The sequence below is a fragment of the Amblyomma mixtum genome, chromosome 8 (genome assembly GCF_055824585.1).
Source record: "Amblyomma mixtum isolate Tamu chromosome 8, ASM5582458v1, whole genome shotgun sequence".
In the NCBI taxonomy this organism is placed as follows: Eukaryota; Metazoa; Arthropoda; class Arachnida; order Ixodida; family Ixodidae; genus Amblyomma; species Amblyomma mixtum.
This window is the reverse complement of record NC_143019.1, coordinates 19,854,414-19,882,184: the sequence shown is the minus strand read 5'-3', so window position 1 is coordinate 19,882,184 and position 27,771 is coordinate 19,854,414. Positions and strand designations below refer to the sequence as shown.

The window sequence follows — 27,771 nt, the reverse complement described above, 5'->3', positions numbered from 1 at the left end:
ATGAGCGGTAAGTTCTGAGACTCTTCGCGTTTCTGTGACGAGTTTGTGTACTTTGTTTCTGTCGTGTCCGGTCGCTGTGTTGAATGCAGCGAAGACGCACACGGTACTTTAAGACTTCGTTTATTTAAAGCCGATGAGGGTGCGACCAGCGTCGACCGAGGCAGGAGCCGAACTGGCCGCCCGAAGAAAGGAGGGAGTGGAGAAGCGTCCACGGGAGGGAGTGGCTTCCCAGAACAGGAGGAGGGTGCGGGGGCGCACCGTGGGGGGGCATCCGGCGACAGCGTGCGACGAGGGGCAAGCGGTCGTTAGGAGGAGGATTGAGTGGTCGTTAGGAGGAGGATGCGAACTGTCGTTAGGAGGAGGACGCGGGGGCGCACACACACAAAAGCAATAAGGGGACACAACACTTCCTTCCCCCTTAGAAAGTTGCCTGGTATCGTGCAGGGGGTCGGCGCTCACGCGTGGAGGCGCGCTGGCTTTGTGCGCTCGGGGGAGAAACACTTGTAGGCTGGCTGTTGTTCGCTGTGTCTCCTGGGTCTGTCCTGGGCGAAGTCTCTTCTTCCGGGAAGAGGTGCCAGGCTATGTGGGAAAATGGTGCACGTGTTCTCTCCGCTGGCGGACAGCTCTCAGACGGCGTCGTAAATCTACGCAGCTGGTTGAGATGTCGGCGTGCTACTGTGCCATGTATGTTGACGAGCCAAGAGCGCAGGCCTATGCGTCTGACAATTGTAGCTTCCTCCCAGCGTGGCTTTTTCAGAAACTGTCGGGCGAGGACGCGCTGCCCCTCATTAAGCGTGCCGCAGCGCGGAATTGCTTTTTCTTCCCGGAACGTCTCTGCCTTTGGCTCGGGGAGGATGGCTGTGAGCTGGGTTCGCATTTCACGCTCGAACATCATTTTCGAGGGGGTCTCGCCTGTTGTGCTCTGAACCGTCGTGTGCTGCTTGAAGAGAAAGCGCGCAAGGCGGCGCTGCAGCGAGCCTGTCTGATCTCTTTCAAGGGCGCGTTTTAGCTCGGCTACGTAGCGCTCGGCTTGTCCGTTTGTCGCTGGGTGGTAGGGGGCCGATGTAACTGATGAGATCCCGTTGTCGCGATAAAACTTGAGGATCTCCGCAGACACAAACGGTGTTCCGTTGTCCGACACTACCTTGCGCGGCAGGCCGAACGTTGCAAATAGTGATCGGAGGTTGTCAATGACTGCTGCCGAAGTCGTCTGTCCCATTTGCCTTATCTCAAGCCACTTTGTGTAGGCATCTACGACCACAAGGAAAGTGCAGCCCTCAATTGGTCCTGCAAAATCAATGTGCAGTGTGTGCCATGGTGTGTCTGGCTTTTCCCATTCTGGGACAGGAGCTTTCGGCGGGGCGCTCCGGCTGCTCTGGCAAGGCTTGCATTCTCGCACCACTGTTTCGATGTCGTTGTCAATGCCAGGCCACCACATGTAGCTTCTGGCACACTTTTTCATTGCAACGATGCCCCGATGTCCGGCGTGGATGAGAGACATAGCTTGTGCGCGTAGTTCTCTCGGCATCACAACTCGGGACCCAAATATGATGCAGCCGCGATGGGTGCTCAACTCTGTAGCTCGCCTGCGGTAAGCGTCGAAGTTGTCCCCTTTGAGTTTATGCACGTTGCCTTGTTGAACAGCTGTGTAAACTAGCCGGAGAGCTGCGCACTTCTGCGTAGATGCTGCAACTGTGCCTGCTGTAAGCGGAGGTTCTGGCAGTGCTTCGAACATCAGAACGTCTCCTGGTGGAAATGGTTCGTCAACAGTTGCGTCTAGTGGCAGACGGCTTAGCGCATCGGCGTTTTGATGTTTACTCCATTTCATCACGCCTAGTGGAGAAAACCAGTTTCTCCCTAGAAGGCTTGATCCTGTGCCCTTCACAACAAGCAGAGGTAGCGTATGGGTCTGGCCGTTGTAGTTAACCTGCACGTTGGCAGAGCCCAATAGTGGCAGATTCTGTCCTGACCACGTTCGCAGGTGCGTGTCGTCTTGTTGCAGGGCGGGTGCGTCAGATGGCCATGAAGTTCGGAACGTGTCCTCACTGATCAGAGTACAGGCTGCGCCGGAGTCCACCTCGAACTTAATCAGCTGGTGATGTACGCTTACTTCTGTAAAAATCTTCGGTCGCGTGCCGAGATTCATGGTGTTCAGGTCGTACAACACAGATGGTGTTGCTGATGTTGTTCCATGGAGATCAGATAGCGGCGTATTCTCTGGGGCGTTGACGCTGTGATTAGGCTGGGAAGGTGACTTTATCCTGGCAAGTCTCCGTTTCGTAATGCATGCTCTTTCGATATGCCCTTGCTTGTGGCAAAAATTACACGTGGCTGACTGGAATCGACATCCCTGGGGGTTGTGTTGGTCGTCACACCGCCAGCAGCGTTGTGCCTTTTTGACCGATTTTACAACAACAGAAGGCTTGCGCACCTGGTTGCTTGTCTGGTGTACCGGCTCGATGTTCCGGCGAATCCCTCTCTGCTGGTGACCGGCGCTCTCCGCTCGAACGGCGATGTCGTAAGCTTTGCTGAATGTGAGGTCCTTCTCAGCGAACAGGCGCTGCTGCAGTGACTCGTCACTCAGTCCGCACAAAAATCTGTCGCGTAACATCACGTCCAAGGGAAGCATGGTGGTGTTAGCAGAAGAAGCTGCGTCTCCCTCCTGCCCGGTAGCTGTTGTCGACAGCGTTCCAAAATTGCAGTCGGCAGCGAGCTTCTTGAGCGCGGCTACGTAGGCGCTCACAGTTTCTCCTCCCAGTTGATCTCGTCGTTGGAAGCGAGCCCGGCTGTAGACCTCGGATGGCCTTGGGTCGTAGTGCTTTTGCAGCGCTTTTACGATGTCGTCGTAAGACACTGCCGCTGGTGTGCTTGGCTGAATAAGGGCGCAGACAGTATCGTAGGTCTGCTCCCCGCACAGCGTCAGCAGGTTGGCCCTCTTCAAGGCTGGGTCTGTGATGTTGTTAGCTTCAAAGTAGAACTGAAGGCGTCCAACCCACGATGACCACGATGAGCCGTTGAATTCTGGTATCTGATTGGGAAACCCTCGCGTAGCCATGGCTTGTCAATAGCGTTGCGTAGCGCGGGTCGAATCCACTTTCTCGTCGCCACTGTCGTGTCCGGTCGCTGTGTTGAATGCAGCGAAGACGCACACGGTACTTTAAGACTTCGTTTATTTAAAGCCGATGAGGGTGCGACCAGCGTCGACCGAGGCAGGAGCCGAACTGGCCGCCCGAAGAAAGGAGGGAGTGGAGAAGCGTCCACGGGAGGGAGTGGCTTCCCAGAACAGGAGGAGGGTGCGGGGGCGCACCGTGGGGGGGCATCCGGCGACAGCGTGCGACGAGGGGCAAGCGGTCGTTAGGAGGAGGATTGAGTGGTCGTTAGGAGGAGGATGCGAACTGTCGTTAGGAGGAGGACGCGGGGGCGCACACACACAAAAGCAATAAGGGGACACAACAGTTTCTTACCGAGCTTTCGCGATCTGTGGCCCGTATTAACTCCGTGGTATACCAAACGTTACGCTACTGTTCACTTAACACCGGTTAAACCGTGAGGTATATGTGTTTGGCTTTTCTTTTCGGGTGTTCCACAAACGGTATAATAAGCGTTGTTTAGAATTTTCGCCTTCTTCTGTGCGATTGATAGTTTATACGGTATGCTTTTAGTTCTTGAAATCTGACGCTCGACGAAAACTCGTCTGGTCCGGTCGAAGATTCATGAATTTAATGGAAGGAACACCGACCAAAAGATTGTTGTTACTATGAAGACGAAGGCGTTTCGGCTTCCATACGGAGGGTGATCAAGCCTTCCGCATGGAAGCCGGAACGTCTTGCTCTTCATATTAACGACAATCTTTTCGTCGGCTTTCCTTCCATTAAATTTATGAGCTTTTATTTCTTGAGTCAATATCCAGTGGTGTGTAGCTGCTATACTTTGTATGGTATTTTTTCATTCTGTTCACCGTCTTATCAAAGCAATATTTTATAGCCTTTTCGCTTTTAGACAATACTTTCGCTTCGTTAACTGCTCCCTGCTAAAAATTGCAGTGGCATGGGAGAGAAATGTAGCGAATTCGGCGCGCCTCAGCTTTTTAGTTGCCTGTGATTCATTCAGGCGCGTCTTACCGCAGCTGAGACAATTTCACGCAGCGAAGGCTCTGAGGCGAAGCACTGGGTGTAGCAATGGGTGTAGCAATGGGCAACTTTTGATCTTCTCTGAACTGACAACGCCGAATACGAGGGTCGAACAAGCGCATACCAGAGAAATCATGAGCGTTTGATGTTGGACTATGAACATTAAAAGACGGTCACTGAGCATCTCTACGTCCCTACGCAGACCGTAGTCAAGGCTTAGAAGGTCCTTAGAGAGGCCGATCCTATCAGGCATCGATGCCTGACAGGATTTCACTTGAAATCCTGTCAAAAAGGGATCAAACGAACAAGAAACGCACCAATTCACAGGATAGCATAGTCGGTAGCGAATTCTGTTCTATGCCTGCTGCACATGACATTACTTTCTTTCTTTTAGGAATTGAAAGCAGTGAGATGTCCAGTAAGTATCAAGACCCTACAATCTTTAGAACGATTGGCGCTCGTAGAAGTCCAATAAGTCCAGTTCGCAAGGGCCAAACGAAAGATGACCTTCGAACTGAGACCTTACGGGAAAATTATTTCGATGAAACGGCAATTGCGGAGCCGATTCTATATATCGCATCGAACACTATTCAAGCCAAATACACATCTGCGCCACCTAGCAGTCGCATAGCGCCCGGAATGACGATAAAGAATTTGGCATGTTTTTCGCAGAATTTCGCTTCTTTTCCTTCTTGGTGACTGGACGAAACTGCATGGCGGAACCGTATTGTTTTCCGATGTTGCGCGTGAGCGTGTAGGCTCTGCGAGATCTGACACGCTTTGGGGCTGACGGGCTCTAAGCGACGATAGTATGGCGAGATTTCCCGATGCACTCCGAAGAAAGGAGAGGTACTAGATTCAGCGACACCTTGGCTTAAAATTCAAAGACTCCATGTATACTATCTTCCGGAAAGAGGAAGGAATAGATCTTAATCTACCACGACTTCTCAATTAAAGTTTATCCCGATGTGACCCGGAGGCTCACTAAAGAAAGGCATTCCGCTGCGAAGATAGGAAGTCGTGGAATTGTTTCCAAGCCGCAGCATCTGAGTTCGACGGAAATGAAGGGCAAAGACGGCCTTGTGTTGTACAATGTCAGTGTATGCTAAAAGCACCAAGTGTTCGAAGTTAATCTGGGACCGTTCACTACGGCGTGTGCCTTACAGAGGGCGCAGCTTTAGAACAGTAAATCTCAATCACCACAGCTTTACACGCCTTTCTATTTATAGATTAACTTTAACTCACCAATCCATACCGTATTACGCATATGATACCACACCACGTATTACCATTTCATATAAGGATTTACAGCATAGAATAGTATCAGCTGAAGCATGTTGCATTAGCGCTAGTGGAGACGCTGTCGTGAAGACTGACGGAACTGAGGAGATATGGTTACTTGACCGCTAAGAGTAGTCACACCTTCAGTAAATGGCTTCCCTACACATTTTCTTAATTTCCTTTTCCTCAGCCTTGGAAGAAGGCAAGGAAGGCGAGTAAGTATGTCCGTGGATAACTTCTTTGTCCGTGGTCTTTGTCCACAAAAATTGCTCTGCCGCCCGTCCGGCGTTCGTCCAGGAGAAAGCGGTTATCTCTTAACTGCGCCACTATTGCCCTGCCATATGCAGGCCGAAGGAAGTTGACAGAAAAAAAAACGCCCCCCAAAAAAACTTTTGTATGAGCGACCACGGTTGGTGCAACACGCCTATATTTTCGATGGCTGTTTTGTTTTGGCGTCTGTTCGTGTCAATTTCCTTCCGTCGACACGTGGCTGCAATAGTGGCGCAGTTGGAGATACTTGTTTCCTTTTTGTGTAGGTGAATGGACACCAGACGAATGGACAATTTTTGGCGGACAAACGCTGGTGAAGATACAGCTGTTAAATGCACTCCTGCAAAAAACAGGAATCGAATTTGTGACTACTCGTACACACCCCACATAAGCGTCATGGATCCATAACTTTTGTTATGGATCCGATGGAATGTTTTCTATCCATTTGTTATGAACCTATGTTCCTTCTTAAATTCAGATCATATTCTCGGCTTCGTCAATGTCATTTCATTTTTCGTTCTTCGTTTGTGAGCACAGTGCAGAGTGCGAAATGAATGAAAACCATCAAGGCCAAATGGTCACGGTAAGAAATCGATAATATGCAAAAATATTTTATTTTGCTTAGTCATTTCGCAACGGTTTCCGGTAGCTTTCCCCACTTTTCCAGCGTCATTTCTGCTATTGTGTATATGAGATGGAGCCCGTGCGCGCATTCCGGTCTTCAAGCATAAATTTCTACTATCCGCAGAAGTTTCGTATCTACCGTTTGGGTTGCACGGAAAATAGAATATACAAAGTCCACATAGGTATTACAGATAACATTCCGAACTGCACTTGTTCTCACGAGTTGTTCGCACTGGATTTGCAGTTGCACTCAAAGCAACGGGTTTCGGTCTTGTCATTTTGGCTATAGTCCTTAAGGAAAGGTCACATGGGAAATCCATCGCAACAAAAACGAGCAGTCGTGCTTTAAAAACGGAGTTGAAAGATGACGTCTTCTAACGCGATAATCCTCCTTCCCGCAGATCAAGCCGGAGATCGCCCCTCCTAATCCTCCTGGCCCTCTGCCTGCTGCTCGGAATGCTCGGTGGCGCCGGCTACCTGGCAGCTACGGGTGAGTGGACTGTATGTGACGCTGTAGCTGGCTCCGCAGTATTGTCGTACAGTTCTCCTCCTGGCTACCTTGAGATGGCTTTGTGGTACGGCATTCACTGACTGTCAGGGTGTAGGCAACACCGAAATTCGAACACGTGGCACTTCTCATTGCGGGCAGCGGGACGAACGCTAACGATTTTCAGTAGCACTTTTTCCTACCTCTATTTACTGCTGTGGTCAACCGGCTCAACAGCACAATTTGCTTTTCAAATCAGTTGCTAAAATTTGTGTCCCTATCAGTACTGATGAATGGGACTAATGAGACCTACTTTTTTCAAATGCTTTGACAAGGCTTCGTGCTTTAAGCAAGTATTGGTTATCTTTAGGGTTTGGTTTATGGGGTTTAAGATCCCATGGGCACTAAAACTATGAAAGGCACCATAGTGGAGGGTGCCGGAAATTTTTCTGCCCTGTACTGTGCGATGTCAATGGACATTAAATATCCACAGGTGTTGGGAATTAACTGGGATCGCTCCACTATGGCCGAACTATGGCCGAACTTTAGCCCTTTCTTCTTTCAATCCCCTCTCAGCCCTTCCATCACGGCGCGGCTGAGGTGTCCATACAGAAGCGAGACAGGGACTGCACCATCTCCTTTCCTCAATTGTCATTTTCATCCCAAGTGTCACGTGGCCTACGTTAACTTCACTGATGCGTCGGAGAGAGAGAAAGAATAGGGCTTGAGTGTTAGAATGGAAACGATGGGAACATGAAATAATGAAGATATATTCCCATGCTGTACAGAGGAACCTTAAGCAACCGGGAGAGGGGGGGGGGGGGGTCTTCTGTTTTGATACTTTAGAGCATGTTCGAAAAGGTTTACCACCAGCCAAAATACGACGCGCGCACAACAGGCTACAACATATAGCACACGGGTGGGACTGACCACGGAAATTTTAATTGAGAACAGACTGCCGAGTAACTGACTCGCATGCGCCAAAGCAAGACAGGTAACCTATGTGGAATTATTCAAAGATCAGTTTCATTTAACGTGAGTGCTATACTTGCTGAATTTCGACAAGAATCGCCATGTATTTCCATCTGTAACTGGAAGATTTGGCATGCTTTAAGTATTTACTTACGGCAAAAAACAAATGGTGCACCACTAAACATAGTAACAAGTAATGGAAATGACAAGTCACTTAAAATACACCGCTCACATGAGGAAAGTTTCTCACAGTTCAGATAGAAGAATGTGCGAAGGAAAGAATGGCCAGACACTAGGCAAATATTAGTACCGGAAAAGACGGAAATCTGGCTTTGCAGCGTAGCTGATTACCGACAAATGTACCCCGCGTTTCGCGGATGTTCCCATTCTGGGCTACCAATATGCACCTAAGGGACGCGCAATCTTTAGGGCCTTTCAGACAGCGAAACATGGCAACTCTTGCTTAAGTTCAGTTTCTGTAGCGCTCACTTCAGAGGATATTTATTTTCTTAATTATCACTCATAGATTACTTTTCCTGGTTTGGCGTCTGCGTGGCTTTTACTGCAGGCTTTATCATTAATAAGAATTTCTTTTTTTAGTTGTTAGTCCCAGCCCGTGTCCGCTACTGTTGTCTGTAGTAGGTAGGTCGCTTAGAGCGTTAGCTCTACTTCTCCCGTACAACGGTGAAGGTCTTGCGGCTCCGAAATTTGACCTTCAAACCAGGAGGAGCGGAGGCTTCGCTCTGACGTCATGCCACGTGACTCGCCACAGCCGCGTGCGTTCAGCCGACGGCGCTCGCTCGCCTCGCAACTATCGAATCACGTGACTCGCTGCGCCTCGCCACAGCTACGGAGGTGTGCGAGTTCTGCGGACATACCGCTACACTCGAACACATACTATGGAGATGCCCCAGTGCCCCAGGATATGGCAGAATTAATAATGCAGAGGAATGGGAGACCATACTCAGAAGTGCCGACCTTAGCATACAACGATACGCTACCCGTCTGGCAGCAGAAGCTGCGCGACTATATCGTTGCTAGTCTTCCAGCTGCGACGCTGCCCATCTCCGGACGCCTGCGTGCGGACCCGGAGGGGCACGGGTCTTCTTCTGGCGGAAATAAAGTTTCTTCATCATCATCATCAACAGCTGCGTATGCGGAGCCGACGGCACTCTCGCAACAGCCGGAAGTCGCGTGATGCGCCGCTCGCTATATAAAAGCGTGTGGTGTGTGCTTACCTTCGTGTGTGTATATTTTAGCAGGGCTTTCGCTCGTCTTACTAAGTTCAGCCGCGTTCAACCACAGCTATTTTTTTTTCGGTTGCTACTTACCCATTTGACCACGCATTACAAAGAAGCGCAGCCTTCAGCCTTGCTCTATCTCACGATGTTTCTCCGTGCTGGCAATGAAGAAACGTTTCGTAACACCTGCGCTGCTTGTAATCACGTAGGTCCCGCTGGTGATTCTACCGAAACTGGCGACGCCGAAGACCCGGATGGCACCTACATAAAAGGAAGCCCACCATCGCCGCCATCCAGGAAAACGAAATCAGGTCAGTGTTTTTAATATGCGTTTGCATTCCGTTTCGCATGTCGTCCAGCTGAGCATTTGCAGAGCGTAGGACTACCTTTTATCTACCTTTCAGCTTCCACACTTGGGATTTTCTCCAGGGGCAGCTGTAGGAAACGCACTTTTCGGGATAACTAGCGTTGTTTGGCTCGGAGTATCCAGGGTGTTTCACTTAAGACTTTAAAAAGTATTTAAAAATAGGGATTTTGAGTTAGAAAAACTTTTTTTCAGCATACCATTGACAGTGGTCTAGTACATAAGAATACAGTTAAAATATACTAACTAGCAGGCTCGTTAAGTAATATTGAGTAAACTTTTTAACTATTACTGTCAGCCTGCTTAATTATTGAGAGGAGTGTAGCCCACCGTAAGCAATATTCATACCAGTTTTTACAATTCCAAAAATGTGCCGAGCCTCGGTGCTGTGGCACAACAGATGTTGGCTACACCGCACCAAGATACATGCGCTTTCGAGAAGCTTGCAGGCAAAGCAACGTCTTCAGTGCGCGTAACTCGTCGAAATAGCAGATGGTATGCCGGGTCCGAATTGATAAATAACTCAAAATGGGAACAGTGTTGGCCAATTTGCTTCCGCCCTACCATCTGCTAGCTATCCTGGTTACCTCATTTGGTCGAGAACGAATGTTCCGGTTAGGTGGTGGCGTAGGGGTCGAACCGCAGAGAAGGACGAATTCTTCTTAATCTACGAAGTTTCTCTGCAAGCTGTATAGCTTACTTTCTGTGGGTGGATGCCAATAAGTAACTACTGCCTTATTGCAGTAAACTGGCCACCGCGTATGTGCTGAACTATATGTTGAGTTGTGGTTCATAGTTTACTTAGCCAAGTCAGTGCATGTGTTAATTTCCTGGAAAACTTGTGATAAGAAGCTTTCAGTTATGGTCATATGCCTTATATTTCGGGGTTGATATACCGACCCATTCCTCTCTCAGGACACACCGAAACGTAACCATATTATACTCATTTAATATAACCCATTATGGTCCTGGTGCTGATTTCCAGCGCCAAACAATTTCCTAGCACCAACCATCTACGATTTATCTGGCTTGGCATCAATGGCTTCTTGTTTTCTCTTGTCAGTACGGTTGTAAGTTGTAAATCGTGGGGTATTAGGTACCGAAGGAGCCCATGGTTTATCAGGAAGGCAGCATTGGAGGGCTTTGAAATATCTTACTCGACATATGATTATCTATTTTGCGGTGACATCGCACAGCACATAGGTCTTTTTCGCGTTTTGCTTAAGTCGAAATGTAACAGCCGCACAAGAATTCATCCAGGGACCTCCGGCTCGTTCACCCAATGTTTTACCACTGAGGCACAGCGGAGAGTAGTTGGAATGTTTGCAGCTATTAATGAAATATACCATTAAAGCCGAAATTTTATTCGCCTGTTATAAACTTAGGACTTAATAAACGGTCAACTGACACATAATGTATACTCGGAGACCAAAAGTATCGGGGCAGTGTGCTAAATAAACGAAGCCCCAGCTCTATTGAAGCGAAAGATTCACTACGGGACCTCGGGTTTTTCTTCGGGGCGCTTAGGGTTTTCACCGTCAAACCATTGTAGAGCCATGGTGTGTTGCTATGGTGCTACTCCAAGGTGGCCCATCAAGGTCATAGTTCAGGTCAGGCTCTCAAGGCAAGGTCATGGTCAAGGTGAGGTCAAGGTCAAACAAAAAATTTGCTGATGGTTTGTCTTCGGTTAAACCTGGTGTGTAAGCGAAAGCTTCACTCCCCCAGCTACGCTAAAAAGGCTGCTGGAGGTTGAAGCAGCAACGAGACTCATAGTTTGGCTTAGAGGAATGAAGCTTTCACTTACACACCAGGTTGAACTAGAGATAAACTATCAGCAATTTTTTTTTCTTGGAGGGCGCCGTCTGTTGGAGGGCACCCTCGTGGAAGTGAAAGAACAAGATTTTGACTTTCACCTCCAGAAACGAGGTGTCCAGCCTGTGGCCAATAATAGAGCTACCGGCTTCGTTTACAGAGTGCACGGTTCAGACACTTTCGACCCCTACGGTATGTTTTCTTTTAAAGAAGCGCTACGAGCATTTCACCAAGCTCACAACCTCCAAACCTAGCGCCCCTGGGGAGGCCGCGCTTTGCAGAGCAGAATGGGCCTGCCACTTTTCAACAAACTAACATGCAATGTAACCCCTGCTACGCCTCGAATGTCCTACTGCATGAAATGCAGCGGAATAATCCTTATTTGAGCAGCTACCTTATCGCTGCGCTTGCTTTAAAGGCATTCAGATAGAGGCATTTAGATGATCCAGGCGATCATCTGCGTTTGTGAATACATCGGTGCTCCACGCTTATCCATTTTAGCTTAGGCCTATGTTTGTGAAATGGGCGTCTTCTGAAGCTCATACATGTACATCAGCACTAGTTGCACAAGGGCCATTTGCCTGTATTTCAATGTTCGCTCCTAAAATACGTTTTAATGGTGGCATTGTATGATGTAGGGGAGTAACTACTTGTCAGTGCGACTTAAAACGCATAAGGATGTAATGATATAAAAGAAACAGAACAAAGTGCGTAAGGAAACACATAAGGAAAGCATTGCGGACTCATTCGTTCTTAGTTCGTGCTTCCGACAACTTGTAATAGGCTTTGCAATCATCAGAGGCAACGAATAAATCAAGGAGCTTCCGGCCAGACAGACAGCTGAGCTTTGGGCAGGGTTTACGAAAGTGCCCTAATTTTAGCCCTCGCTGTGCGCGCCTCTTTTAATTTCTTGAGGTGCTACAACAATGTCTTTTATGCTTTCAGATTCGGTCACCGTCTCAACAACTGCGATGCCCGATTCATTCACGCTATCGACAACTTCGGCTGGACAACCTACGCCGAAAACGAACACTACGAGTACTAAAAGAGCTACTGCTAAAACAACGACGACCACTAAACGCACTACTGCTAAAACAAAGAGGACCACTAAGAAAACCACGACCACCAAAGCAACTACGACGACACCTGAAACCTGTAAGTCTCTGCTACTGCTGGGATGCTATATTCAATTCAATATTTTATTTCCAATCGGAGATGGCGCATTCGTTCTCGGTTCTCTGAGTTGCGAATTGTCCGCCTAGTTTAATGCTGTGTGTACTTTATTGGTAAATGGGGAGAAAGCAGCAATGTAGTGAACACAAGCTCACTGATGCTCGCTGATACAGTCAGGCGACTTTAAAACACATTCAGTGCTTCCGATGTGTACAATGTGAACAGGAAAAAATAAGCTCACATTTCGAACTTTTAATACAATGAACCGAAAAGAATTCAAAAGAATGAAACTACAAAGAAAAAAAGTAATAAGTGATTATGACTTTTTTATGGCCACTCTTTTAGTACAACGCTAATAATGGGGCACCAGCCTTGAAGTAAAGAAATTACATGAAGTGAACGATGCATTTCGTTTTACCATCACATGCCTCCGATAACTATCAGGCACTCTTTTCCCTGCGCTTGTGCGCACATTTTTGCACAGCACAGCTGGTGGAAATATTAACAACCATGAGGCTGAGTTAAACCACTCACTCTTAACGGTGCTCTTGGCGTCAGCCCAATTTTGTTTTTGCTGACAGCATTGTGTGGTGCTGATAACGCAGTTTCATTTTCTATTTTTGTCTACCAGTATTCTTACCTCACGCATGCCGCTCAGTAGACATGGTAAAGCTTGCCTGACCAGAGTTGCCGCTATCGCGTGCCTGCATATTGTCCACATATGCGGCCTGACAACTACACGAGGAGACGAATATCACTCTTCGTTAAACCTCCTGCAGATGAAATGGAAGCACTTTGTATATCCTGAAGTCTTTTTGGATTGAGCAAGTAGCGGTCGAGTAATGAGCGCATAATTAAATGTCGGTGAAGCAGCAGTTCTTAATTTTTCCGGCGACATGACAGTTTCGGGCCGTTGCTCGTCAAAATTACTCCTGCGCGCTTAACGCACGTCCATTCGAAACATCGAGGAGCCATCTGCTCCCTCTGGGGCTCTCCTTATATTTGTCTTCATCGGGCTTTGAAAGCTCGTTAGGACTGATGCTTGGGCGAGTTGGTATGCCATGTTCAAGAAGAACAGCGCGAAAAGACAATGTCCACAGGAAGATACACAAAGACAAGCGCTGTCTGTCTTTCTGACGGTATTTGCCTTTTCCCTTAACATGCTCAAAATTAGAAAAAAGGCATAACACGCAAGAAAAGAGAGACACCATGGACGCGCTTAAGTTTCTCACCTACCCGCTAGGCTATTAGTAGATATGGAAAGACCTTTTAGGTTAAATTTTTGCTTTGGGGTTAGGCATCTAATTCATCAGCAGCCTTCCATTTTCGGGTGTCTTGGCCTTCGACGCCATTTCTTCAATATTGGCTCGGCTGCAATATCGCAAATTCCGGAGAGCTGCAACCGAACAGAAGAGTGTTTCCTAATCAGAGGAGAGAGAGTATAGTTGGTGGTTCTCACAAGTCTGGGATAACAAGGGTGGTTGCTGCCCGCCAGGCACTCTTCACCAGCTGATCCTGGCTGGATGGCTTTGAAGAAAATTTGCCGCTATTCAGCCTTAGTGCTGTACGTGTAATAATGAGCGAAGTATCAGTGATTTTGGAGGAAAGAAAGTGGCGCTCTGACATTTCTTGGTGGACACCAAAACGGCGCCGTGAGGAAAGGGAGGAAGCTGGGAGTAAAAGAAGAATGTACTGCCGTAGTTGATGCCTGCGGACTAATTTCGACAACCTTTAACTTGCACTCACATCGCACAGCACACGGGCGGCTTTTGAGTTCCGCCTCCATCGAAACGCGTACGCCGCGGTCGGGTTCGACCCCGGGTACCTGGGCAAAAAGTCTGCTCAGTTAGGAAACCGAGGTCAGCGATAAAGCCAAAAGCACTTTTAGACATGATGCTCGTACTCTTACAACAAATTCTAAACGACTGGAGATCACGGCTGCGCAGAAACATATTTCTGTGAAGCCGGATCCTGTAAAGTTTACTTCCTTAGTGACCATATAATGCGCGTTATAGGGTGTGCGTGGGTTGGTGCAACCGACGCTCACTTCCACTGTGTCTAAACCGACTGGGAGCGTCTCGAGTCTTCCCTTAATTTGCATTCAAAAGCGCTCCGCAGTCTAGCTCTTCGAAAGCGGTTCGCACAGAAAGAGCAAGCAGGGTGCTTCAATTAGACGAAGGCGGAGTTCCAGTGCTACCGCACGAAAAAAAAAATTATTTCAGAGTGCGTCGCCTCTTGTGTTGCCATTTTGCGCGTTAAACGTGTGCTGTACATTTTGCGCTTGTACAATAATTACATGCTAGGCAGTGTGGCTCCGCGTATTTTAGCAGGTGACGACAGAAAACGGCGTGAATTTTTGTTTTCTGTATGCTGCCCATCCATGCTTGGAAAGAATTTTCGCAGTCCATAAAATTTAAGAGTTACAGAAGAGGCGTTCCTGTTTTTGTATGAGCTGGAAACTCTGTGATCTTCCGCGGAATACTGTTGACGCCGGCCACTGCTGATAACACCCACGCTGCCATTTATTGGTCCAGACCCCGCATATGCCGCCAAATACTTGCGTAAGGATGCCCAGCAGTGTGTGACAGGAAGCCAAATGAGCCCGACGATATAGAAAATTCACTGGAATACGGTGGCTGAGGCGGGCGCTGGATAGGGTTAAATAGAAGTCACATGAAAGGCTCCTTTAGGTCAGAGGACGCAAGCTGGCTGATCATGATGATGATGACAACAGAGTTCCGGGCGCTCAAAAAGTTTATTTTTTTTTTAAACACTGCTCTTCTCAGCGAAGCGCCTTGTGATAGACAGTTATGGTATCCTGAATAGCAGAGTACACTACCTTATTCAGGCGTCTCTTTCTCTTCCACGCGGACAGTCTCGGTCAAAGAGCTGGTCTGCACTGTCGGGGCCTCGGCCGTGGTGGGGTACATGATGCCCCCGGACGGCCTCTGCACCTACCTGTTCTACACCGACATCGTCGTCGTCGCCAATCAGCTGAACGCCGCCGAGACCGACACCAGCTGGGAAATGTTCCAGAAGGAGATCAAGTCGCGGAGGAAGACCAAAGGCGGCATCTCATTTGACATCCAGTGAGATCCACTGTCTGTCCACTTCTTTATGGCCCGTGCCGACTAAGGCGTCAGTGGTGGATGGCGATATATAGGGTATTGGCGGGAATTATCAAAAATGGACTTAGTACTTACTAGGCTAATAAGAATACTACAAGCACTCACACAAGCATACCTTCTATTACATCTCTTTTTGCAATCTGCTCTGCTTCATTGCCTCTCAACTGCGCTGTCTCGGTTTCCTTTTGTTGCTATCGCATTAGCAAGCGGTTCTTATTCCTGGTACTGGAGGCATGTCAGGTACTGTTTGTAAAGCTCTGTAAAGCTCAGCAGCTGGACTAAGAACGAATCTGTAAGCAAGTACTTTGTACTAAATTTGCGCATCCGCCACTAAGGGCCGATCAATGCGTCCCATATTGTTTGCCATTTCTCCCGCTCGCTTACCTGCTGTAAACACTTGAGGTCCTCCTTATCTCCGCAACGAAATGCAAATGCTGCTGTCTTCATGGTCTGTTTTCTAGCTCAGTCCGCGGCGTATCCATGGCAATTATGATGCCATACCGCGAAGTTCTTGACCTGGCCTTTTTGACTGCCCTTTAGCATTCCCTTTATTGAAACTCTTCGGACATACCGATGCATGTCGTGAGAAAAGGTGGTGCATAAAAGTTAATAGCGACGTACCATGACGTCATGCTCGCACCTCCTTTTGAAGTAACCGAAGGATGATAGTTTCTATCTTAAGGCGTGGAATTTCTCTCGTTTTTTTTTCGCGCTTATGCTAAGCGAGAACATCCAAATACTGGCACTGCAACGCAGTTAAGCTGAAATTCCCATGCCGAACCCTACTTTTGCCTACGACAGTACTTCAGCTGCCCCGCGGATTGCTTGTCTCTTAATCCGTTCCAGGTACGCGACGCCCAGCCAATTCGACAATCAGGGTGTGAAAAACCAGTTGAACAGCTTGGCCGCATCCAACATGAAAAGTTACGGCCTTCTCACGCTAATGACACCAGTCGCGAAGCTGACGACTCTTATGGTCAAAGCAAAAGACGTGCTTCAAGTGAGTGCCGGGAAGAAGCGTTGCTTTATCCAAAGTTGTGGCAAGCGGGCGCAAAATTTTCTTGTGTACCATGGAATAAGAGTGTAGACGGGTGGGCGTGTTCGGGGATGGACCCTAAGGCAGGGTTCTTAAAACTCTCAAAGAGGGGAGCAATCCCCTAGCAGACCTGGTTCAAAGCAACACACATCGGTAATTTTAAAACATGCAGATAAAACAGCGTCAATGGATTCTTGTAAAGAGATTTTGTCACTTTTCGCGGGGAAGCAACCCGCTTCAGATAAGACCAGAGTGACGCTCGCCGTATCGAGGATTTCCACTAAAAATGCAAGAAAAGAATCCAAGTGGTATTGCTAGTAATGTACGGGCGGAATTTTAGTTGCAGTGTGTCTGTCGATAATTTCTCAGTCATTGACACTAAATTAAATGTCTCCTACTACCGTAAGACGAGTGCACTGTAAGCACTTCAACAGAGTTTATGCCTATATGGCAAAAGTCCACGCTAGGCTGGTTACTAAAATAAAACATGCCTAAAGGGTGGGTAGAGAGAAGAACAGACGGATATTTTTATCCTTTTTGTAATTTCTGGCGTGTGATATGCTGCCTTATATTTCGCTATAACGCTTTCGTTCCCGTATTAAGACATTTCACTCTAGACTTATTTTTTGGTCTGCCTGTGGTTGTACTGATCAGTTTGTTCGAGCTGACCCAATTTTTTGTAAATTGCTTTTTTTTTTGCAGAAATTTAAGAACTTACAGGGAAACGACCACAACAGGAAAACAGTATTAGCGATGGGCATCTACGACTACCACGTTAGCAATGCATTTGACGTATACAAGGCGCAGTTCAAATTAGCAGTCGAGTAAGTATACACATTCGCTTGTATTGAGCGCCACTATGTATCACTCTGGTAAACACTTCAATTAATTCACAGACTGCCCGTTGCCGCGGAGACATCGCATCCAGAGTCGTGGGAGTTGGTAGGAGACGGTGTTGGGGAAACGAAATAGCGTGGATTCACAAGGTGCTCACCGAACCTCGAAACGAAATTTTCAAAGCACTCACCAATCAGGCCGTCGCAGAAATGCCACGCACTGACAGCCCATTATTGCGTGCTGCCACCCGCCTTATAAGTGCAGTGACCTGTTTGGTCTGTCTCTGCAAGAGCTGAAGGGTGGCGGTTGCATCGAGTGTGTTGTTAATGAGAAGGCCGAGAATCTTTACCTGAGGCACAATGGGCACTGGATTGCCGTACATGTACAGTTCAATCTGGGGGGTCACTGGGGAGGGGCTTCAGCTGCAGGAGTTCCGATTTATTTGGAGAGCAATGGAGGCCTGTGTTTGCTAAATAGGTGGCTGTGATGTCTATGGCAGATTGCAGGATATCCTTGGCTGTTCGAAGGGATCCTCCAGTTGTCCAGAGGGTTATACTACCTGTGTATATGGCTGTGCGCAGCCCTGGGATAGCAGCAGGGGTCTTTGCCAGTGGCGCTAGGGCAATGTTAAAAAGTAAAGAGGATAGAACCGCCCCTTTTGGGGTACCCCGGTTAGGCACGGGGAAAGCCTGGTAGGCAATATACCCAAGGTGGAGTTCTGCCGTGCGTCCCTGAAGGAAGGCCCGAATATACTGCCATATGCGGGTGCCGCATCCCGTCGTGCCTAATGTCGTGATGTTATGGTCATGGCTTATTTTTCGCCACGACAACCATGTGAAGAAAGTTCCTGGTGACTGTCCTCTTGTTTCATCCTATTTTTTGCGTGGCTCATAAGGAAGCCACATAAAACATGTGGAATATCTACGGTTTTCGCGGACGTCGCACACATCATATGTAACTCATGCGGAAACACGATCAAAAGATATGAAGGCCAACAGAAAAACGCATACAAAGCGTACAGATTTGCCTATATTTTTCATAGCATGCGTATTCTTAATTTTTGAATTAAATCTTCACGGTCGTACGAAATGTTTTAGAAATTTTTTTTCTGTCATTGTTTGGCGTCAGGTGCGCAGTAGATTAGGTGGTGTATTCTTTGCCCGTTCGGTGGCCGGTTACTACTCTGCGATGGCCAAATCCTGTTCTCTTCAGGGATTGCTTTCGCGGCTGTAGTCACCGGGTTAAGGTTGACTGCAGCCTAAGTTATCCCATTTCGGCAACCCAAGCTTTTATTTAACCGGGTAGTGAATGGCGTGGCACCGGGATTCGAACCCCGGTCCCTTTGCACGCGAGGAGGATGCTCTACCTCTACGTCAACGCTGCAAGCTGCAAGTGGAGGAATGAGTTAATTGGTCTTGTAATTTCTAATCAGCTGTCTCAGTAAAAATGCAATGCAGAAGTGCGTGGTGTCGGGCTAGTTGGTGATGTTAACCATAAACAAATAAGCGCGAAAAAAAAAGACAACGGAGGACAATGGTCTCATGTCTCCCCCCTGTTGTCCTTTGTGTTTGTTGCGTCGTGCCAATTTCTTTACACAAAGTAAAAATTTATACTTCACAAACATTTGATTGACCAACACGAAAAAATGAAAAAAAGAAACGCACATTTCTCAGTGCTTTTCGTGTCTTCAGTGACTGTTTGCTGTCATCAGATAATGGCGAAGATTGCGTACTTAATGTTTCTTACTGATCTACCGCACGTACTAAAGGCGGCGGCGGCTCCTCAGGGCATTGTTTAACAGATGCGCGACAAGTCTACTGAGTTCAAACGTCAGGAATGTTTAGAAGCTGCCAAAGTTGGGTAGTTCTGTGGGCGACAAAAACTCGTGTTGTGAATGATCGAAAGATGAATTCGCGATTTGCTTAATTCTGCAAGTACAATAAGGGGTGCAGAGTTGGGATATTGACCTAATCAATTAAGGTATCTCGAGTTCATCGCCAAATAGGATATTATGTGTTACGCTTACTACGCGGGTCTAGTAGTACTCAGATCAACTCTTGTCTCTCCCCCCCCCCCCCCCCCCCCCCCCTCCAAGTTTTATTCTGCAGCAAAACAAATTTGGTGGTTGCCTGCCCTGTGCGGCGGTAAAAGAAATGAACTCTGTCTCGATTTCTTGGCAAATTGTTTCTCATGGGTTCACATGTAACAGGGGCTAAGGCTGGAGTTGAATCGTAACGAACAGATACCTCTACGTTCCTTCGCAGAACCGTGATGGCCGACATTGTGATAGCCGTCAGCTCCACGGGGCTGCAGGAGAATGACGACGATTGTGTCGCAGCGCCGCCCTCCGCCTACAACACGAAGGTGTTTCGCATTGAACCAGCGACAACGACTTCAAAGAGGTACCCGGACTTGGTAAGACTTGGTAAGAGAGATGATCTCGAGCTCATCTCTCTTAATTTTGGCCTCCGCTGAAACCATACTTTATAAGTTCAGTCACAATCCTCTCATGACCACGATGATGACGCTTTCCTGTCCTCCCTTCTCTCCCCGCCCTCTTATGGTTCCCTCTCTCACCGCACTCCTCGTAAGCGCGATTCAGTCTACGAGCCACCTATACCAGCTTCCGCGAAAACAGATTAAGCGTCGAGGAGCGACTTGCGCGAGAACCTTCTATAGGTGCCTGGATGAATGGAATTAATCAGCGCTCCGTTTGAAACGGGGTAGTAACAAGCTCCACTATGCTCCGTGTTTCTCTTTATTTAGATTTCTCGAACCGATCTGTCGAATTTAGCAGCGTTTTCTGGAAATTTTTCTTTTTTTTTGCATATTGGTTTTTGTGCTTTTTACGGTTGTCCGGTTTTCAATACTCTATTTGTAACCTTACGTCACCGCCGTACTTTTAAGCCACCAATCTTTCAATCGCCTTTTGCCAACGTCTACCGCAGATTCATACACATTACTTTTGTTATTTCTAAATCTCAGGACCTCAGGAAGTGTGACTGTGCCCGTATGAACATCTAGATAGATACAGACACATCCTAGTGAGCTATCCTCCATTGTTTCTACGTATTTACCCTACACTGCAAATGCGTCCCCTTTCTGGTAGATTTATTTTCTTAGCTTCGAGTTTAAAGACATGCATATCTTGCTTCACGTACCGGCATTGCTTCTAGTTAAAATATACTGATTGGTTCTGATTTGCATTTTCAATTTTCTACACAGCTCTTTAACAGACAATAGAAGAATGAAATAGCATGAAAAAAAGAGGATGCCAGTAAGAAAGGGGTCTGGCACATAATGAAAGTGTATGAACGTCGGACACTTGTATCCCCCCCCTTATGTAATGTCCCCACGGGACTCTTAAGGGTTTATAAATGATGATGATGATGAAAGCGATCCCGACCGCGAAGGCCGAATTTCGGTGGAAGCGAAATTCTAGAGGCCCGTGTACGGTACGATGTCAGTGCACGTTAAAGAACCCCAGATGGTCGAAAATTCTGGAGCCCTTCACTACGGCGTCCGTCATAACCTGAGTCACTTTGGGGCGTTGAAAAACCGAATAAACGAATAAACCAAACCTATTGTTTTAGAGTACAGTATAGTCGGAGTACAGCGCACGTCCTGTCAAGTTCTTTTGTGTCCTCGTCTTAAAATGCTGCGCTGGATTCCTTTTTCAAAACCATGGTCTCATATTGAAGGCTTTTTTATACAGTTTCATAATTTTCGTGTTTTTTTAGGACTAGGATTCAAGGCGCACTGCCCACGATTATTAATTCCACTATTACCAATGTCATGACGGCCCATCGCCATACGTTCACGTGTGATATACCTATAATTGCACCTTGTGCGGCCGCCGCGGTGGCTCAGCGGCTATGGTGCTCGGCTGCTGACCCAAAAGACGCGGGTTCGATCCCGGCCGCGGCGGCTGGAATTTCTTTGGAGGAGAAATTCTAGACGCCCGTGTACTGTGCGATGTCAGTGCACGTTAAAGATCCCCAGGTGGTCGAAATTACCGGAGCCCTCCACTACGGCGTCTCTCATAGCCTTAGTCGCTTTGGGACGTTAAACCCCATAAACCAAACCAAACCTTGTGCGGGGGATATGATTGCTTAGCACTACATGTGCCTACGCCCGTACAAACGCTGCTTGCGCAGAAAAACCATGCGGTCCTGATATCAAGGGACACCGTGTACAAGACGCCGCACGCCCAGATGGGACTCTCGTTCGAGATAGGCACGCTCTTCTACAGGATCAACCAGACCGGGCTATTCTATGACAGAATGGTCTACACCTATTGCCTCCACTCCAGCATCACCCATTTGGACGTCTGGGTGAGTGAATATCGTCTTTACAGTGGCGACTCTCAATGTTGCCGGCAGTGCATCTATATCATGAATTTGATACAGCTATGGACAGGGATTCGTTCGGAGGGGCTGAATGCAAATAAATCGAGGATGGTATTTTGGAGAGAAACTTGCATTACGACAATGGCTCTGACAGGTAGCTATTGCGGATGCGGATAAAATCGTCCTCGCGGTTGTGCACGTGTAGCTCGGGTCGTGGGAGAAGACAAATTTCGCCACTTAACTGAGATCCCGTCAGCATCTTCGGGTCAGTGATGGAACAGTGTCGTGCTTATCAGCTTGCGGTTACCAATAAGCCATCTGGAGCCATGCGCTTTCATTCTTTGAGTGGAATGCGGAATTGCCTCTTGATGTCGTTGTTGGCCACAGTTTCCAGATTTTTACGGTCCTTGCTCTTGTTTCTTTCAATGCGGGAAGTGGTCATATAGATGCTAACGATCCTATTTTGCTGAGGTTAAACAGATTCATCGAAGTCTTATGTATATAGATAAGCAGCTCTCAAAGCCAGCTAAGAGCACACAAAAAAAATTCAGGTCATTAAAATAAAAATGGGGAAGGGAGCTGTTTGGGGGAGGGGGGGGAGGGGTGTTTGCCTGTTCTACCCGGCGTTCCAAACAAAACTTAACCAATAAAGCCCGTTTTAGCTTGGTGGTTGCGGGATTTCATCTTGGAGCTGCGCAACCCGATCGTCATTACCGCCATACCATGCCACTGTCTTCATGCCACTGTATACCCCTTCCCTTAGCCACGCTTACTGTAGCGGCTGGCTGCGGCTCACTTCCGGTCACGAATACATTCCTGCGTCCCTTTTATGCAAAGCATACTAGCCGCACAACCGAGCTCTTCGTTGCTGCGCCGCGCGCGGCCACGTAGCTACCACTTGACCTACATCGGCGCACCACGTGATATGACGTCACAACAGCTGTGAAAGCTGGGGCTCAACTCGTGCGCTCGCTTGCGAACGCGCAGCCTCCACCGGCGTCCTAACTCCCGCTCCTTCCGCTAGGGGCGCTGACGTCACAACAGCTGTGAAAGCTGGGGCTCAACTCGTGCGCTCGCTTGCGGACGCGCAGCCTCCGCCGGCGGCCTTATGCTTCGCATCCTAGGCTTAACCATAAGCTAAGCCAGGCCATTTTTCTCTCCTTCCCGGCACATGCCAGGGTAACATCCAGTACTGCAGACTGGGCGAGTTGGTTAACATTATTTCATTATTTCAAGATGTAACATTATTTCAAGATGTAACATCCAGTCTTTCCCCTCCGCCGTCCTCTGCAACACTCAAGAGGACAACTTCTGCCATCTTTCTGTGGCTGCACGTACCCCTTGCACTCCTACTGATGCCGTCCCCTGGACGTCTTCGCCCGCTTAAGAAAAAAAAACTGGCCGAGAGTGCAGCCCCCCACGTCCCATCTCGCCCACGCCCCCTGGACGTGCGCAATGAGGTTTGCCCAGAACGCCCACTCAAGTGTCGCCTGAATCGCTTGTAACTTAGTGCGAGCAGCGATTTTTCAAATTATTTGTAAACTATAGGCGCCACGCAGAGCTTTCACATTTGGCTCGAACACCGACAAATACCACCTCTATAAAACTGTTTTCAATAGAATACGGCCATAGAAATCATTTCAAGGTTCCTTTAAAGAACCGCATGCTCCTCCGAGGCATCCTTCGGGCATTGGGTCTGACTCCCTTATGGTTAATCGCTGGACCATTAGAAGTAAGTGGAACAGAAAGCGAACTCTGCGCCACCTAACTTTTAAAGTTCGAATCCAATTGTCAGGAATATTGAGTTAATGTGATGCAATTAGGGTGAAAAATATTTCCTAGTTAGCCACGGTGACAGTTTAGCTTGAACTCATAGCAAGGCTGTGTAATGCATTTATTTCTGCAGGGCGTCTCATTTTCTTGCCGCACTTTCGTTATGGCACAGTTGTCGGGGCAAAATGAGAAATTTCACCATGTTCCGCTTTTGCCGGGATATTCATATTTACAAAGAGCGACACCGTGATACCTTCCGGTCACGAATCCATTCCTGCGTCCCTTTTCTCTTCTTCCCGGCACATGCCAGGGTTACATCCAGCCTTTCCCCTCCGTCGTCCTCTGCAACACTCAAGGGGACAACTTCTGCCACCTTCCTGTGGCTGCACGTAACCCTTTGCACTCCTACTTATGCCGCCCCCTGGACGTCGTCGCCCGCCTAAAAAAAAATGGCTGAGGCTTAACTTGGTTAAGCCTGGAGAATGCGAAGCATCATCGTGTCGCGTAATTTGGAGGCGCACAACCACAGCGACGGCGCGAGGTGGGCCCCCGTTTCTGCACTGTCGTGACGTCATCGTGTCACGTGGTGTGACGTCATGTATCACGTGATTTGGGGGCGCACAACCACAGCGACGGCGCGAGGTGGGCCCCCGTTTCTCCACTGCCGTGACGTCATCGTGTCACGTGGTGTGACGTCATGTATCACGTGATCTGGAGGCGCATAACCACGGTGAAGGGCTGAAGTGGTAGCTAAAGTAGTATGCTTCGCATAAAAAAGATGCCCAAGCTTAGCTTGGTTAAGCCAAGAATGCGTTGCATATTGCGCGGTCTTTTTGCGCGAGGTATTGCTTGGCGGCAGTCGATTTTCTCAGCAGCTTTTCCTCCGTGACGTATGGATGGATGTATGGATGGATGGATGGATGGATGGATAGGAGCGCCCCCTTTGAAACGGGGCGGTGGCAACCGCCACCATGCTCAGCCGTACTTTTTTTTGTTTTTTTTTTGCTTTTTTTTCTTGTTTTTGTTTTTTTTTGCTTTTTCGTTTTTCCTTTTCTTTTTTTATCTTTTAGCGGGAGTCAGGTGGTGGCTGCGGCCGCGCGCGACCGCGCGAGTTGGGGCCCAGCTTTTCCTCCGGCTGTCGTGACGTCACGTCACGTGGTTTGGTGGCTTCCCGGCCGCGCCCAAGGGTTGAACTGAGTGATTGCAATATGCTACGCATAAAAAAACGGGCCGAGAGTGCAGCCCTCCACGTCCCATCCCGCCCACGCCCCCTGGGCGTGCACAATAAGGAGGCTCGCTCAGAACGCCCTCTCAAGTGTCGCCTTAATCGCTTGCGACTTAGTACGAGCAGCGATTTTTCAAATTATTTGTAAACTATAGGCGCCACGCAGAGCTTTCACATTTGGCTCGAACACCGACAAATACCACCTCTATAAAACTGTTGCAATAGAATACGGCCATAGAAATCATTTCAAGGTTCCTTTAAAGAACCACATTCTCCCCCGAGGCATCCTTTCGGCACTGGGTCCGACTCTCTTATGGTTAATCGCTGGACCATTAGAAGAAAGTGGGCATGGAAAGCGACGTTGTGTAATTTTGCGCCACCTAACTTTTAAAGTTAGTATGCAATTGTCAGGAATATTGAGTTAATGTGATGGAATTAGGCTGAAAAATATTTCCTAGTTAGTCACAATGCCAATTTACCTTGAACTCATAGCAAGGCTGAGTAATTTATTTATTTCTGCAGGGCGTCTGATTTTCTTAATGCACTTTTGTTGTGGCCCAGTTGTCGGGGCAAAATGACAAATTTGACCATGTTCCGCTTTTGCTGGCATTTTCACATTTACTAAGAGCGATGCCTAGAAAATAGCGAAAAAGTGTGTAATATTGGTCTGCAGCTGCTTGCAAACAGCAAAAGATGAAGGAAATGATTTACAAATTTGCGTGGCGTTTTAGCCCGTTGTTTCAAATATGCTATGGTGGCGTACATAATTTAGGTCACATTTCGTAGTCATGTTGGAGCCTGCGGGCTGTGCCGCAGAAGGCACAGAGAGCATCATTATTCGTTTGTCGCCGACTATTTCTAGGTTTGCAAAAGTCGGGCCTACTACAGAAGGATGGCAGCCGGCCTGAATATTGGGCGAACTGTTGACACTGATCAGCTCGTCTACCTCTGGGATAGCAAAGACACCATGCAATGGAAAGTAAGTTGACAATTAACCGGCTTTCACTAATTTGTTCTTAAAAAAACAGCAAAATGAAGACACACGCAAGACAAAGTAATGAAACTATGTGGAAAATCAGTGCCCCGTCAAAAAATGGAGCGGAAGAGATCAACAATCCCACAGCCCAAAAAACAGTGGAAGAAATCTACAGCAATCGTCCATAACTTGGAATAGACTAAGACTGTATCGAAATAAAGAATGACAGGAACCGAAAAAGACGAAGTACGAATGGACGCTAGTGCGTAGTTAAAACGAATTTCACGTAGGGACAAAATATCCCTAAAATGAGAGTGCATGTGAACCTAATTCTAACGCAATTAATGATTTGTCAAGTGTTTATACAGAGTCAAAATCAGAACAAAGCACAAAGCCGAAGGTCATGCCATATAACGCTTCCACAACCAAGTGCACATGTTTTTTTTGTTTTTTTTGCCTTGCTTCCAACGTGTAGTGTGTTTCATAGAGAATCGAGCGTCTAACCGTCGGGTCATGCGAGGAGGAAAATAAAGGCGCAGTATGGAACACTTAAGTAAAATTTTCCGCGTTAAGAACGAAATAAATGACTGATATAATCGGCTTTTTACGTAAGCGAAAGCAAATTGCAATGCGGAGCCACGCAGACATGTTAAAGAATGATTTGGTGTCAGGGAGGGAGACACAATCTCGCCGATGGTATTCACTGCCTGTTTACAGGAGGTATTCCGGGGCCTGGATTGGACCAGATGGGGATAAGAGTTAATGGAGAATACCTTAGTAATCTGTGCTTCGCTGATAACATTGACTTGCTAAGTCACTCCGGAGGTGAACTGCAAAGCATGATCAATGAGTTAGAGAGGCAGAGCAGAATAGTGGCTCTAAAATTAATATGCAGAAAGCAATGTTCAACAGTCCAGCGAAGGAACAGCAGTTTACAATTGGGGTCGAGGTGTTGGAAGTGGTAAGGCAATAAGTTCACTTAGCGCAGGTAGTGACCGCTGACCTGGGTCATGACAAGGAAATAACTACAATAAGAATGGGGTGGAGCGCATATGGCAGGGAACAAAAGAATACAACAGTTATATCTTATCGGTACTAACTAACGGGGCAGAAACGTGGCGGCTAACGTAAGGATTGAGCTTAAGTTAAGGACAACGAAGCGAGGTATGGAAAGAAAAATTATATGTGTAACGTTAAGAGACCGGAAGCGGGCGGAGTGGGTGAGAGAACAAACGAGTGTTAATGACGTCGTATTTCAAGTCTAGAGCAAGAAATGAGTTTGTGCAGGGCATAGAATGCGAAGGCAACATACCCGCTGGTCCTTAAGGAACGGAATGGATTGCAAGCGAAGGCAAGCGTAGCAGGGAGGGGGGGGGGGGGGGCAAAACGTTAGGTGGGTGGATGAGATTGAGAAGTTTGCGGGGACATGGTGGCCGCAGCGGGTGGAGGGCAGAGTTAACTGCAGATTTAAGAGAGGCCTTTGCCCTGCAGTGGGCGTATACAGGCTGATGATGATCATGGTGATTTTGTATGTTGTTCTTCAGTAGGTGGCGGCGTAGGTAACCAATTATCTTTTACGCCTTTGCATATATAATATCAGTTAAGAAGACAAATAAATCGTAAACATTAAGCCGATCTATACGTGAATTACGAGAAATGGGAGCTGATATATGGTTACTCCTGTAATAATTTTTCATCTATTAACGCATTCATTTTTTTTTTCGCGATGAGCAGCTCGGATTCTCTATACCTATTGAGAGTAGCAACATTCCTCTCTTGGCAGTGGCTATAATTTCTTAGTAGAAGCGTGACTATCCCCTTCTGAATGTTTTTTTCTGAGTTACGTGTTTGAGCTGAGATGTACACCCCATTGTCACTTGTTTTCCATAACATGTAATCTGACCATTTCGCCGATTGTCCTCGCAGCTCGATCAAATGAACAAAAGCGCCCACCTGCGGGCTAACATGGTGTGGCTGGTGAACAACGTGCACCTGGGAGACTACACGAATAGTTGCGAGACCGACCCGTTCTTGCGGCTCAGGATCATCAGGAACGACCTGTTCCACATCCCTGACTGACCAAGCCACGCCGA

General features: G+C 47.7%; 1 protein-coding gene across 1 annotated transcript; it reads left to right on the top strand.

Annotated features, from left to right (window-relative positions):
* Positions 1–27,771, top strand: LOC149331574 (uncharacterized). The gene is made up of 13 exons (XM_089557373.1): positions 1–7; positions 4,525–4,548; positions 5,602–5,626; positions 6,707–6,795; positions 9,215–9,316; positions 12,127–12,336; positions 15,230–15,443; positions 16,329–16,482; positions 17,221–17,342; positions 19,620–19,770; positions 21,513–21,689; positions 25,565–25,681; positions 27,605–27,771. The coding sequence occupies exons 1-13, from the start codon at positions 1–3 to the stop codon at positions 27,755–27,757; spliced, it is 1,545 nt and encodes a 514-aa protein (XP_089413499.1). The 3' UTR covers positions 27,758–27,771.

Excerpts from the sequence above, each read along its gene's own strand:
- LOC149331574 (XM_089557373.1), top strand. Across the intron at positions 6,796-9,214 it reads CGGCTACCTGGCAGCTACGG|GTCCCGCTGGTGATTCTACC; the intron begins GTGAGTGGACTG and ends GTAATCACGTAG. Across the intron at positions 12,337-15,229 it reads TACGACGACACCTGAAACCT|TCTCGGTCAAAGAGCTGGTC; the intron begins GTAAGTCTCTGC and ends CCACGCGGACAG.